Here is a 12601-nt window from a genome sequence, read left to right as displayed (position 1 = left end):
AATGAATGGTGATGTGGGCTGCCATTTGTGATCTTCCAACTGAATGCGAGTCTTGCTCTTTTCACACAAACCACAAACATCTTCCTCTTCCTCTTCCTTGTCGTCCTCTTCCTCTTGAGCTGTCCCAGTGTCATGGGACGGCAGCCTGACAGACAGACAGGCAGATGGAAGTGACACTAGCGACATCAGCAGGATTCAGCAAAACAATGGAGACGGAAATCAATGGAGACAATGACAGTGTAGTCGAGTGAGACTTGAGGAAAGGACTGGGGAGGAAAGTGAGTGGATAGGAAAGCAGGGAGACGGAGAGAGAGCTGCAGCTTAGTAAATCTCCAGCCTGTGAGAGATGTCGCCTCCAGATAAGCCAAACACACTTACAAGCCCAATATAGACCAGAGTCAGGGGCTTCGACCGTGTGTTTCCTTCCAGCCAAATGTTCTGATATGTCAATGTTGTTTTCAGAGTTTCCTGTAGAGTTTTGTTGTTGATGGATGGGACTTGGTGTAGCCTGTCTCTGAGACTCAAATTTGCCTTGAGGCATCTTCCATGTCTTGAATATATTTTCTTTCGTGCCATAGGCAGTAATGTTACTTGTAAAATGTTTTTTTTTTTTTAGCAAAAACTGTCTGGAAAATCTCCAGGGCCGTTGTTCCAGACCTCTGATGTCAAGTAAAATTCATGTGTGGACTTTAAATACATCTATTCACTACTGTCTTTCCAGGTCTAGGTTATTATTGTTATATAAAGCTGGTAAATAGAGACGATCATGATATAAATGTCAATAAATGAATGCAATCCTATTCGGTGTTAAACATGTCTTTAAGTCTGGAGGTTAACTTGGTGAACCTTGCTGAAACCCTGAGTTAGTGTTGCATTAATGAGGGAGCGTCTTCCTGCTGTAGAGCAACAAAACATATCATAGGCTATTCTCATATAGCCTGGTTTAAGAGTGAGCCCCAGCTGGAGGGAGAGCCCTGTAGCTCCGTTTGGCACATATGCCAGCACGACATCAAATTTGTTTATCAAATGTGTTTTTGTCGAGGGAAAACAGGTTGCTTCGACAATCACATCAGGAAAACACAGACACCGGCAGTCATGCTGTAACCTCTTATCCTGAACCTTTCTGACTGCTTCACTACAGAGCACAATGAAACATCCGGGCCACTGAACTTGCACTCATTGTCCCATCGACCACTTCCTTTTAAAGGCACTGAATTTTTTCGTAACTCACTGAACTCTTTCTGAAACAGTCAAGATGTGTGGCCCAGCGAGGCTTGTCTGGCACTGTCTTATATGGTTTGTATTGTTTTGGGGTTTGTAAGTCCAAACCTAAGACTTGACTGGCAAGTATTGCATCCTTATGTGTGACTTGACTCACCACTTCAGCTGGCTCTAACTTCAGTGACTTTTCACTTCACTGAGGTTGATGAGACTGAGTTTAGTGACAGTGGAGACCTGATGGCACCTCCTGGTCTGTCCTCTCCTTCAGAGGTCATGGTGGCATGAATGCTGGATGTGCTGTTCCCCGTCTGCCTGCCAGTGCTGTGTTGCATTGTATTACAGTGTCGTGCTCTGCTCTGCTCCTGTCTGCCGTCTGCCAGTCATATGTACCGCCATCTGTTCTTCAAACCAGCTCATAATCTAGCTCTTACTCTGGCATCGTTTGCTTGATTTAAATGCACGCAGTAACTGTTGCTGATGTTTTATGTGTGGGAACTTTGTTTTTGTCTTGTTACAGCAGTTTATGTTTGCATTTTTATTATCATTTAGATAGTTATTGTAGAATTTCAGACACTTTTGGTCTGTGTATGTACATCTTTTCTTGTGACTTGTGCTTGCTGCCACTTTGTTCTGTTTTGGCACCGACAGAAAGAGAAACATATGGCTGGTCTATCCCTCCTCATCTCTGTTCCTTTTACATTGTGACAAGCTCTCAGTAACACGCCGCACTGATCTCAGCTCAGGTCTGTCTCCACTGCTGTGGCATACAGGCAGCAGCGGCACCTCCTCCACGTCAAACACACTCGTTCCTCTGGAAGCTGCATTCCTTTTCTAACTCTGTCATTACAAAAATCTTAACCAGTGTAATTACCAGCCTTCGTGTGTGTTTGTGGTGCATGGGCCAAGCCTGCACCATGCAGGGCAAGTCAGAGCGGGTGTGGAGGGAGAGGGAAAGAGCATGAATGGGGACATCCCAGAGCTAACTAATTACAATATGTGAGTAATTAAAGGGCATTAAATGCCTGTGCTTCATCTTCTGAAGTCTGCGCTAAAGCTGTTTGTGTGTACCATTCTTACTGTAGGTAATGGAGATTAAATCTTTGGGGGGTTTTTTTCTGGGTTTTGTTACCATTTTGTTTCTGGTCAATAATATTTTATGATGTTGCTGATTGGCTTAAAAAGTGCTTTACCTTGGCTGCATCCAACCCTCTTGCTCTACGCTCCATCTCACCAATTCAGCAAAAATGATATACAACATTTTGGCTCCTTTGTCCTTCTGTATTGTCTGATGATATTCAGAAAGCTTTCAATCTGTCTTGTTACCACTAATTCATACACTCAGACATTCATGATTCTGAGAGAGGATGAATCCTAAAGACTTCGGCGATCTACTGACTTTCTGTTCAGACATTTGTGTCTTTGAGTGAAATGTCTCAACTCCAAAATCCCACCATACACTGTCTGCTCAGCACCAAACAATAGACGGTCACAGTTAACGACCAGCTGGTTAACATAGTGGAGCATTTAGCAGCAAAAACCCACAGATTTCCCTCAGGAGTTGGTAGAGACCAAAAACAAGAGATAAAAGGAGAGTGAATATTAGACTAATTTTCAGAAATACCAATATTCTCAAAACCTGAGACCAAATGAACAATAATGTTGCTCTATAACTGCTGGGTGTAAATAAGCCAACAACTTCACCATATCAACCTAAAAGGTGGTGGTATGTCAATGTTGTGCTCACAGCTTGTTTATGTTGCCTCTAAGTGACCAAAAACATCAGTAAATGCTAATTTAACTTTTCATCTAGTGCTATCATCAGGTCAACATTTCAGTACTTTGGTGTATGACCAAATACATGCAAAACTACATTCCCATCAGCCTCAATTTTACTCTGTGTTTAGCGCTAATTATCAAATGCTACCATAATAACACACTAAACTTGAATGGTGAATATGGCAAACATCATACTTGCATATCAGTATGTTTACACGTTGCCTGAGACACCACCATCTCACATTAACTCAGCTATCTCATAGGAGAAACTCCATCTATTCCAGGTTACCAGTCTGTGTCCATCACTCTGGGGCTGTCTATTGAAATGAGGTGTTTCTCGCTCATGGGGCTGTGTGCTGACAGAAGTCGCCGTTAAAGAGCAAACCACTTTCTCCATTGCCTCTCTCATCAGGCACCTCGGACACATAATGAAGCCATTCTGCAGCTCCTGCAGCTGGGGCCGGATAATCTGGGATTGAGCCTGATAGTGGATCACAGGACAGCTCTCCGGATGAGGAAAGACTCCGTCAGAAAGCATGATCAGAGTGGGAGCCTTTGGCCCGGAAGTGCCTGTGGTTCTCCAGAAACAAAGACATGATACATTAGTGGGGCTGTATGACGATAGGGGGATTTTGTTTGCTGTGAATGAGTTTTGTTGATGGTGCCTGTGTGCGTGTACGAGTGAATGAGTAATGCAGTCTTGGGGCCAAAAATGAATTCAGTGAGGACTCGTTAAAGGCGTTGTGTATCATAAAACACACACAAACCACTGAGCTGCCTTGACACAATCAAAAGCTCAACTTTATGCAAATTTGACTTCATAACGAGAGTCTACATTTGTAGGATTCACAAACTGAGGCAGCTGGAGAGAAGCAGGCACAGATTTGTTTTCACAACAAAATTGCTCCTAATGTACGCTTTCTGCAGGCTGTTAAACTTACTGGAAAGAGTCAAACGTTGAGCTCCTCTTTTCATGCCACTGTAGCGTCCTCCAGTTTTTAAACCACAGTGTGTAACTGCAGTATCATGAAAGTGCATACATTTTAATGTGGTTAAATGTGAGTGCAGTTAAACATTGTGTGTGTCCAAGTGTGTGTGTTTTTTTTCTGCTTGTGGTTGAATCGTATGATATCATTCCTTAAAGCTTTTGTCTGAGGAGTGAAAATGTTGACACTTCTGTCTGATTCATCATGGAAACGAGTTTTACTGTTGTGAAATTCTTAAAGGTCAATATGTGTCTGAATAAAAGCTAAACGTCCTGACGAGGAGACTGCTTGAATAAGCAGTGTTTAATGAAAGGTTATGGTTGAATTGTATCATGCATAATACAATCTAAATAGATTCAGAAACCTTGGGATTTCATAACAGTTGTATAATGTGGAATGGCATGGTTAGGTATAGGAAAAACATAATCCCGGAAGCCTGGATCTTAACAAGAGCACATTTTAAAAGGCATATATTGTATATATGCAGATTATGTACGTTTGCCCTCTGAGCAAATTAAGTGTAGATATGTGAATGACTTTGGCAGTTTGAGGAGAGACTTATGTAGATAAAGGAACTTTAATCCAAAAGCGCAGTCCTAAATAGAGAATGAGATTAGATGGAAACTCACAAATGGAAAAGGGAAATTCAGAAGAAAGGAAGAGTAGCACTAGAAACACTAGCAGTGTGACTACAGCACAGATGGATGGACCGCGCACATTTATATCTTAGACATTTTGCTGAAGCTCCCACTCAGAATATCCAAGCCCTACCACACGCTGTTATTATTATCATGTTTTCCACATTGCAGTTTGGTTGTGTAATTGGGGTATCTTAAAAAAGACTAGATGGCATTAAAAAGTCTGAAATATTTTCTCCTGCCTGCCATGTGCTGTAATGTTGGTTATTAAATGTTTTTGTATCCGTTTTGCAGGCTGCTTGAAGACATTATACATGTTTACACTCGAGGTTGCTTTTTTTTGAGGAGCTTCAGTCTGCGCCATCAGACCTGTAACAAACACTGTCACTAATACTAGCCACAACAGCAGCAGTAGACATGTTCTTGGTTTTAGCAAAAACTTAAATGTTTTAATCGTTCTTAATTGGTTTCTGCCACTTATCTAGGTTGCATTTCATTTAATTAATTATATCACAAAAAATTATCATATACTGCTGGAATGTAATATACATAATAAATAATTTAAGATCAATTTTATCTGCACTGGTTCCCCACCTTACTTTTATTCTTGGCCAGTATGACAGTGAAACAGATATTAAATTGTGGTCTATGTAGTACTGAAAAGGTCCACTAAAAACGGGACCCAAACACTTACATTAGAATATACAAAATGCTGTGTGTTGTCTGTACGTGGCTGCCGAGATTGCCCAATGGCTCCTGCTTCACTCGTTTGAATACAGACCGCTGTGTCAGTGTATTGTCATTTGTTGGCTGTGGAGTCATAACCACTCCAGAATGAAAATTCCCAGCTAGTTACTCCAAACAACCACAGCATTTAAAATCAAAAACTGTGACCATGACTTGAACCTTTTTTCCAGGACAGAGTGCAAAGATTCAGGGGCTTCACAATGAGTGCAAAACTAGCATAACTTTAACTTTTTAAATCACCAAACGTGAAGTAAACATTAAGGTAGAGTGTGACGCTAAAACCAACATGATCTGACAGTATTCCTGTACCCGTGCACTCATCAAATAAGACTTTAAAGCCTGTAAAAATCATCACTTTAAACCTCAGCAGAGACCTGAGATGCTCCTGAATAAACAAGTCTTTACAAGGCCAGTGGATTTTGAGACTTGATGCTGTGTGGCTGTCATATTAAAGTACGCCACTGTGGTTCACTGAGCAATGTACTGCTCTCCTCCTTGCTCTTTCTTGATTCTTTCCAATCACTCTATTTCTGGCTTTACCCCACCTCCACCCCTCCAGCTGTTGGGTCACTTAGTGAGCTCGCCCTTTTCTGTCTCTCCTGAAGTTCCTATTCATCTCTCCGTCTCAAAAGACTATTAACTCCACAAAGTTGTAGTTGTTTGTTGTTTGGATCCATTGTGTAGAGGAGAGTAGCTTCTGTGTCTCAGCCGTGTGGGGGTCAGTGTCGGCATGACGTCAATATTAGTCACGAACTGACTCAAACAGACATGAGCTATATCATCACTGCGGGTTTCTTCCAAAGGAGAGACAAGACATGAGCAGTGAATATGTGCCGGAGCTGAAGTGTTTGAATTGTCTGTGTACTCCCTCTGTTTGGATCTGTATTACTTTTCTAACCAGATAATATTCTGAAGTGTTTCAGTGGTTTTAATCTGCAGCAGAACGGCCACAGCCTTCATGTCCTGTGGGTATATGAGTATTTGTGTGTGCACGCGCGCGCACTCGAATGCACAGTGTGTGATAATAATATCCCTTGTCAGCCTCCTGAAGATTAGCCTCAACGGGAGAAATCCTCTGTCATATCCCTTCACCTTATTTTTTCGCTCTCTCTCTCTCTCTCTCTCTGTGGCTCACTCTCTCGCTGGCTCCCTCTCTCTGGTTTATCAGTCTTACATTGTTTTACAGTTGAGTGACTTGCTCTTCTCTGAATTCAGAGCTCAGTTTTTCTTTGGGTCTGTGGAGAGAATTTGGGACTCAAGCTCTGTAATTTAAAAATGTTCCAGTATTTCAAATCTTATTTGTTTTGGTTTTAGATGTTTTGTGCAGATTGTCTAAAGCTGATTTGTTGGACTGAATGTTTTTCCCTTTTTTTTTTTTCCTTTTTTCAGACTGAAAATAATCCAAGAAGAAAAAGAGGACCGGTCCTGGCTCAAACTGGTCCTTCATGGACCAGTGAAGTCTCTCCCACCCTGCCAGTTAAAAGCAATGTTTTTGGGAGCTGGAGGCCGTAGCACTGTCAGCAGAGTGTTTGTGGGGCCCCTCCTCTCCCTCTTCTCGAGCACCCCTCCTGACATGGGATGCCAGCCCCCTGCTCCCCAGCCCTGAGCTCTCCTCGGGAGCCATGAACAGCTACAGAGACAGAGGGGTCACTTGCACCTCCTCGGACCTTCTGGATGGAGGAGGAGGAGGAGGGTTGCCCCAGCAGACCCCATTTCGTCACACCCCCAATGGCCACCCGGCCCCTGGCCCCACAGACCCGGCCATCCAACCACGCATGTCCGTGCCCAAAATGGGTGTTCGAGCACGGATTGCAGAGTGGCCTCCGCGTCGTGCACAGTCCCGGGAGTCGCTGCTTGAAAATGGGCAAATTGGCAGCAATCACTACGGAGATGACTGTTCCACTTCAGTTTCATCATCAGCTTTGTCATCTGACATCGGCTTGGTGCGGGGAGGAGTTGCCAGGTTGCCACGACGACGGTCAAAGGATGTAGAGTTCAGAGTAGGAGGGTTTGGAGGTGAAAGAAGTTCACCTTTGAGCCTAAGAGTCTTCCCACCGTTAAGACAGCGCTCCAACAGTGAAGTGACGCTCAGCGAACAGGATGAGAACGAGGTGAGCCTTAAATCTTCCTCCGAGGTCTCTCACACCTCTGAAAAAAGCAAAATGGCTGACTTATTACAGGAGGAGTACAGAACTTGATTGGACTTTTTAAAACGTTCATCAGTGCTTCATAGGCCCACAGAGGAAAATCAAATCCAGGTGGCTGACAGCGAGTCATGCAGCACTTTACCGTGCATTATGTATATATTAATGTTGTCACAAAGAGCTCACCAAAAAAACTGCAATTTCACCTCATATATCATAAATCATGACGAAAAATAATGTTATTTTTCTCCTAATGTTATCAGGTACATAGTTACTGTGTGGTCGCTGAGTTTCATTCAGGTTTTAATGAGCGACTGCCAAAATACACATCTCACCTCTGTTTTAATGTATTAAGGAAAATGTGGTGATGCACATATGTGTTACCATGGTTACTAGATGATCTTGCATAATTATTTACACTGCTTATACAGATCCCCACTTTGATAGTTCACGGTCTGAGGATGGATTCAACAGTAGTTTAGCTTTTGAATTCATGCTAAAATCCTGTTGCTGGTACGTTTTGTTTTCACATGAGAAATGAACCACAACATTGGTAGTTTTAAAGCCCACCTTTTCGGGCTGCTCAGCTTGGTTGTTCGGACCATACCACAGTCTGATTGACAGCTTTCACATCAGCTCAAATAAGCCGAACATTTGTTTGAAATGAACCACCTCATGTGAAAAATACCTAACTTTAACATGTCCGAAAATTCTCTCTCCTTTCCGCTCCAAGGTGGAGGTTCGTGGAGGTGGCGGGATGGGGAACCTGTTCAGAGAGTACGGCAGCACGTCCTCCATCGATATCCAGGGCATTCCTGAGCAGAGCTTCTTCGACATGCTCAGCCAGTTCCACCAGGAGAGGCCTGACCAGCGCAGCTCAGCACCCATACGCCTCAGGGAGCTGCTGCGTGCTCCAGACTCGCCACCGAGCGCACCTCTTCCCTCCGCTCCCTCACCTGGTCCCACAGGTGGGGATGACAGAGGGACGGGAAGGAAGGAAGGAAGTGAGAGAGTGAGGAAGAAAAGTGGAGGGACAGAGTCGTCACTGGGCACCTCTTCTTTGTTCAGGAAACTTCGGAGCTCCAGCAGAGGGGAGCTGGATGGAGGAAAAGGAGAGACTAATGATGACGGAGGGCGAGGTTCAACGGACGCCTCCTACAAAGCGTGGGTGTGCCCCAAGAGTTTTGTCCACTTTGACGCTCAGAGCATCCTGTTTGACCTCCATGAGGCTGCAGCACAGCGTGGATACGTCACGCAGAGGAGGAACACCGCCACGGGGGCATCAGCTGCTTCAGTGTCCCTGTCCGTCTCCAGGTCCTGTGCTTCTAGTGTGAACGACCCAGTTTACTCCAGCATTGAGGACCTGACGCTGAGCCTCGACCCTGGCTCCACAGCACCCTCTCTGAACATGGACCCTCTGGACGGGCCTCCTGGAGCCCACAACTCAAGCCCCCTGCTCCTCTGCTGCCCCCACTTCCTCAATGAGACGGGCGGCCACGGGGAGCGCAACATCAGCTTCCTCAGCTCGTCAGCAGAGCGAGGAGGAGACGGAGGAGGAGAGGCTGGAAGGGCATGGGTGAGGAGGAGTAACGCCAGCGTCTCAGTGCTGGAGGTGCCTATTGAACAGCAGGTTACGAGACTGGAGAGACTGAAACTGTACAGTATAGAACATGTAGACCAGGGGGCCAAATACTACAGAGACTACTTCCATGGGAAAGGTAATACTGAGTCTCACACACAGACACGTACACACACAGAAACACATTCATGATTTATCATTCACTCGCTCTCAGGGAAACCGACAACAACTTTTATAATCGATTAAAATTTGGCTGCAGGAGATGATTGCTTTCATTATCAGTACTTCTGGGCAGGACTGAATAATTGTTTATTCCATAATCAAAAATGGTTCCAGGGTGACATCTTTATATTGTTTGATATGTCCAACAAGCAACAAACCCCGAAAGATTGATGCATGACGTAAACAATTAATCAATAACAAACTGTTTGACTACTCTAACTTTCAAGCAGTAGCAACAATCTGATTCCAGCTTCTCAAATGTTAGCTTTTTTTATATCATCATAAAGTGAAACAAAACAAGCATCTGAATCTGTCACTTTAGGTTCTGATGAATTGCGCTGCTTATTAAATTATTGATGGATTCATCGATTAAAATAACCAAAGATATCCAACATATGCAAACAATTCTGCACTTACTGGTATTAAACCATAATAGATAGTTGCAACGCCTCGTTATTGACTTACTGATCCTGTTTTGTACTCTGATTTGAGCTCCTTGTCGGTATCATTGTGTAAATCAGACAGCGTAGATGTCGTTTATCCGGCCAGAATCTCTCCAGTGTCGTTCCACACATCTCATCCTGAGGCTGTTAATATCAAGCTGGGCCAAACTGGCAACGCTCCCAGAGTTTTTATTACACATGTACCTGCCACCGGACTGTTGGCGAACCCTGAGCTGATGATACATCACCTGCATGATCACAAGTACCAGTTAACACAGTCAGCCGGTGCAGCTTTGTTTTACATCTGGTTTTCAGTGTCAGAAGTAACACCTAACTTCAGAGACGAAGAGAGAGTGTGTGTGTGTGTGTGTGTGTGTGTGTGTGTGTGTGTGTGTGTGTGTGTGTCCTTATGTGGGCATTTCTTGTCAGCATCACCTCTTCAGACACTGGATGAAACTTCCCGTTGGCAAGCATCATCTGGCTGCACCCTAATTAGTGACAGATGCTGTTAGAAGCACATGTGTGCAAGCAAGCATGTGTATGTGTGTGAGAGACAGGCCTGCAGCCACACAGATAAAGGTTATCTTTCCAAAAATATGCTCATCTGCTGACTCGTTTCCAGCTGAACGCTACTGTGATTGTGTGTGTGTGTTTGCTGTGACGTGCCCTGTGTGCACGTCAGAAAAGCCTCATCAAAAGGCTGACATTTCCGCCACGGGACATGGCACGGAAGCAAAGCAGGCCTGACTCTCTTAACGTGTACGTCGTCCCGGTTCATTCCAGTCAGTGGGGTTATAGAGGAGGAATACTTGTCAAGCTAGATTCCTCCCCGAGTGTCTGGAGAATTTGTGTTTCGACTCCCACACAGCCTATGGCGTTGGCATTAGCGCGGCTTAGCTTAGGAGCTTTAGAAGAGGACATGCAAGATGCTTGTGAAGTGTGTTGATAAGGTTGCCTCAGCCTCTTAATGGATGAATATGTTGTTTTATGCTAACACTGCTAATAAGCCACAGGAAATGTTAAGTGGCGACTTATGACACAACATTTTGTTCATTTCCTGGATTTACAAAGTCCAATTATCAATCAAGAAGCTCCTACATATCAGAAAAATGTCCAGCATCTCTGACCCTCACTTTTCTTTAGTAGCAGTTATCATTTTCTCTGGTTTATTCTTGGTGTGTTAGCTGAATTGATTTTGTAATTAACTGAGTATTGATTACTAGATAACATGTCATTGTCCTAGTCCTGTCCTTGACTTAATGCCCCTCCTCTGTCAGTCCGACTCACTACACATGGACTACTACAGTATCTTTTCTTCAAACCCCCCTTGAATGGCTGGATAGATATGTGTGTTTCTGGATAGATATATTTGACTGTTATGAATCATAATATTTAACAATGGATCTTATTTAGTTGAGTTTTTGTACAGCTGCCTGTGTTTAAGTACCATGATGCAAATTTTAAGATTGGCTTCTTTTGTTAGGTTTTTGGAGAAAAGTAAAGTTATAGTATCAAAAAATATTAGGGCTGCAGCTAACAATTATTTTCAGGATTTGGTCTATACAATGTCAGAATGTATTTCTTTTAATGGCCATCATAGCTTATCAAAGCCAGAGTTGACAACCAGTAGTCCAAAATCTAACAATAATTAGTTCACTACTTGAATAAGTAAATATTCAGATTTGAGAAGCTGGAGTGAAGTTTTGGCCTTTTGGTTGAAGAAATGACTGGGGCTGCGACTAACAAGGATTTTCATAATTGATATAATTGTTACAAATGTATTATTTTGAATTTCTTGATTAATTGTTAAGTCTACAAAATGTTAGTCTATAAAAGAGAAAATGCCCCTCACAATTTATTAGAGCCCAAGTTGTCATATTTAAATGTCTTGTTTTGTTCGACTGGCGCTTCAAAACCCCAAAACATTCATTTGACCTATTAAAGAAGACTGAGAAAACCAGTGAATAGTAACATTTTAGAAGCTCAAACATAATCCTATCAGCACTAGTATCCAAAAAAATGTCATGATGTAACCTACCATAGATGTAACACAAGCCCGTGCTCAGACACAAATGAATGAATGCACATTATGTCCACAGCACAAACTCTGACCTTGTTTTCTACCTCTCCCTGTCCCTCACCAGAACACTCGAACTACTTTGGGACGGATGATAAGATGGGTCCTGTGGCCGTGAGCATCCGCAGGGAGAAACTGGACGACACCAAAGACCTGAAAGACCAGTACCAGTACCGCCTGATCGTCAGAACAAGCGAGGTATGCACAAACACACACAAATGTGCCGTTTGTGTGCGTTGGTCACGGGGATTTCTGAGTGATGAGACAGTGATGAGTCAGAATGCGCACGCTCAAGTTAATTCCTTACCTACTTTCATTTCACCCGGCCCCTCCCTTTGTGTCCCTACCTGTGACTCTCCTCGCCCTCTTTGCTCTGATTATAACCCCCCCCCCCCTCTCTATTCTCCGCCAGTGGAAAATTCCACCTGCCCAGTCTCAACGCATTAAAGCCAAACCAAACACTGGCGGCTCTGCCCAAAGCATTTGGCTTACTCTCAGTGGGAGCACACCCAACCACTTCAACTCTGATGCATCAAATACTCGTAATGTATTAAATGATGGGCTGATAACTATGGAGAATTAGTTAAGATTCTCTACAGTCTGCCTCAAATTTGTTCAAAGACTCAACTACAGTCTGGTCCTTTACCATCAGAGGTTTTCACCAAACTTAGTTTTCAACTTTTTCTCATGGCCATGTCAGTGAGTTCATCGCTTGATCACAGACACAATGTTAGAATTATTTTGTTTAAGGCTGCAACAAACACTTCT

At 43.5% G+C, this 12601-nt stretch overlaps 1 protein-coding gene across 1 annotated transcript in view; it reads left to right on the top strand.

Moving 5' to 3' along the window:
• Positions 1-6990: 6990 nt before the first annotated feature.
• sipa1l3 (signal induced proliferation associated 1 like 3) overlaps positions 6991-12601 on the top strand; it is a 31086-nt gene continuing 25475 nt past the window's right edge. Inside the window, exons 1-3 of the mRNA XM_022767557.1 lie at positions 6991-7479; positions 8246-9230; positions 11901-12031. Of these exons, the coding sequence (XP_022623278.1) occupies positions 6991-7479; positions 8246-9230; positions 11901-12031 (1605 nt within the window). The remainder of the gene's footprint in view (positions 7480-8245; positions 9231-11900; positions 12032-12601) is intronic.

Source organism: Seriola dumerili, unplaced genomic scaffold (genome assembly GCF_002260705.1).
Source record: "Seriola dumerili isolate Sdu_G_001 unplaced genomic scaffold, Sdu_1.0 BDQW01001195.1, whole genome shotgun sequence".
NCBI lineage: Eukaryota > Metazoa > Chordata > Actinopteri > Carangiformes > Carangidae > Seriola > Seriola dumerili.
Note: the sequence above shows the minus strand (reverse complement) of the source record. Positions and strands in the feature narration are given on the sequence as shown.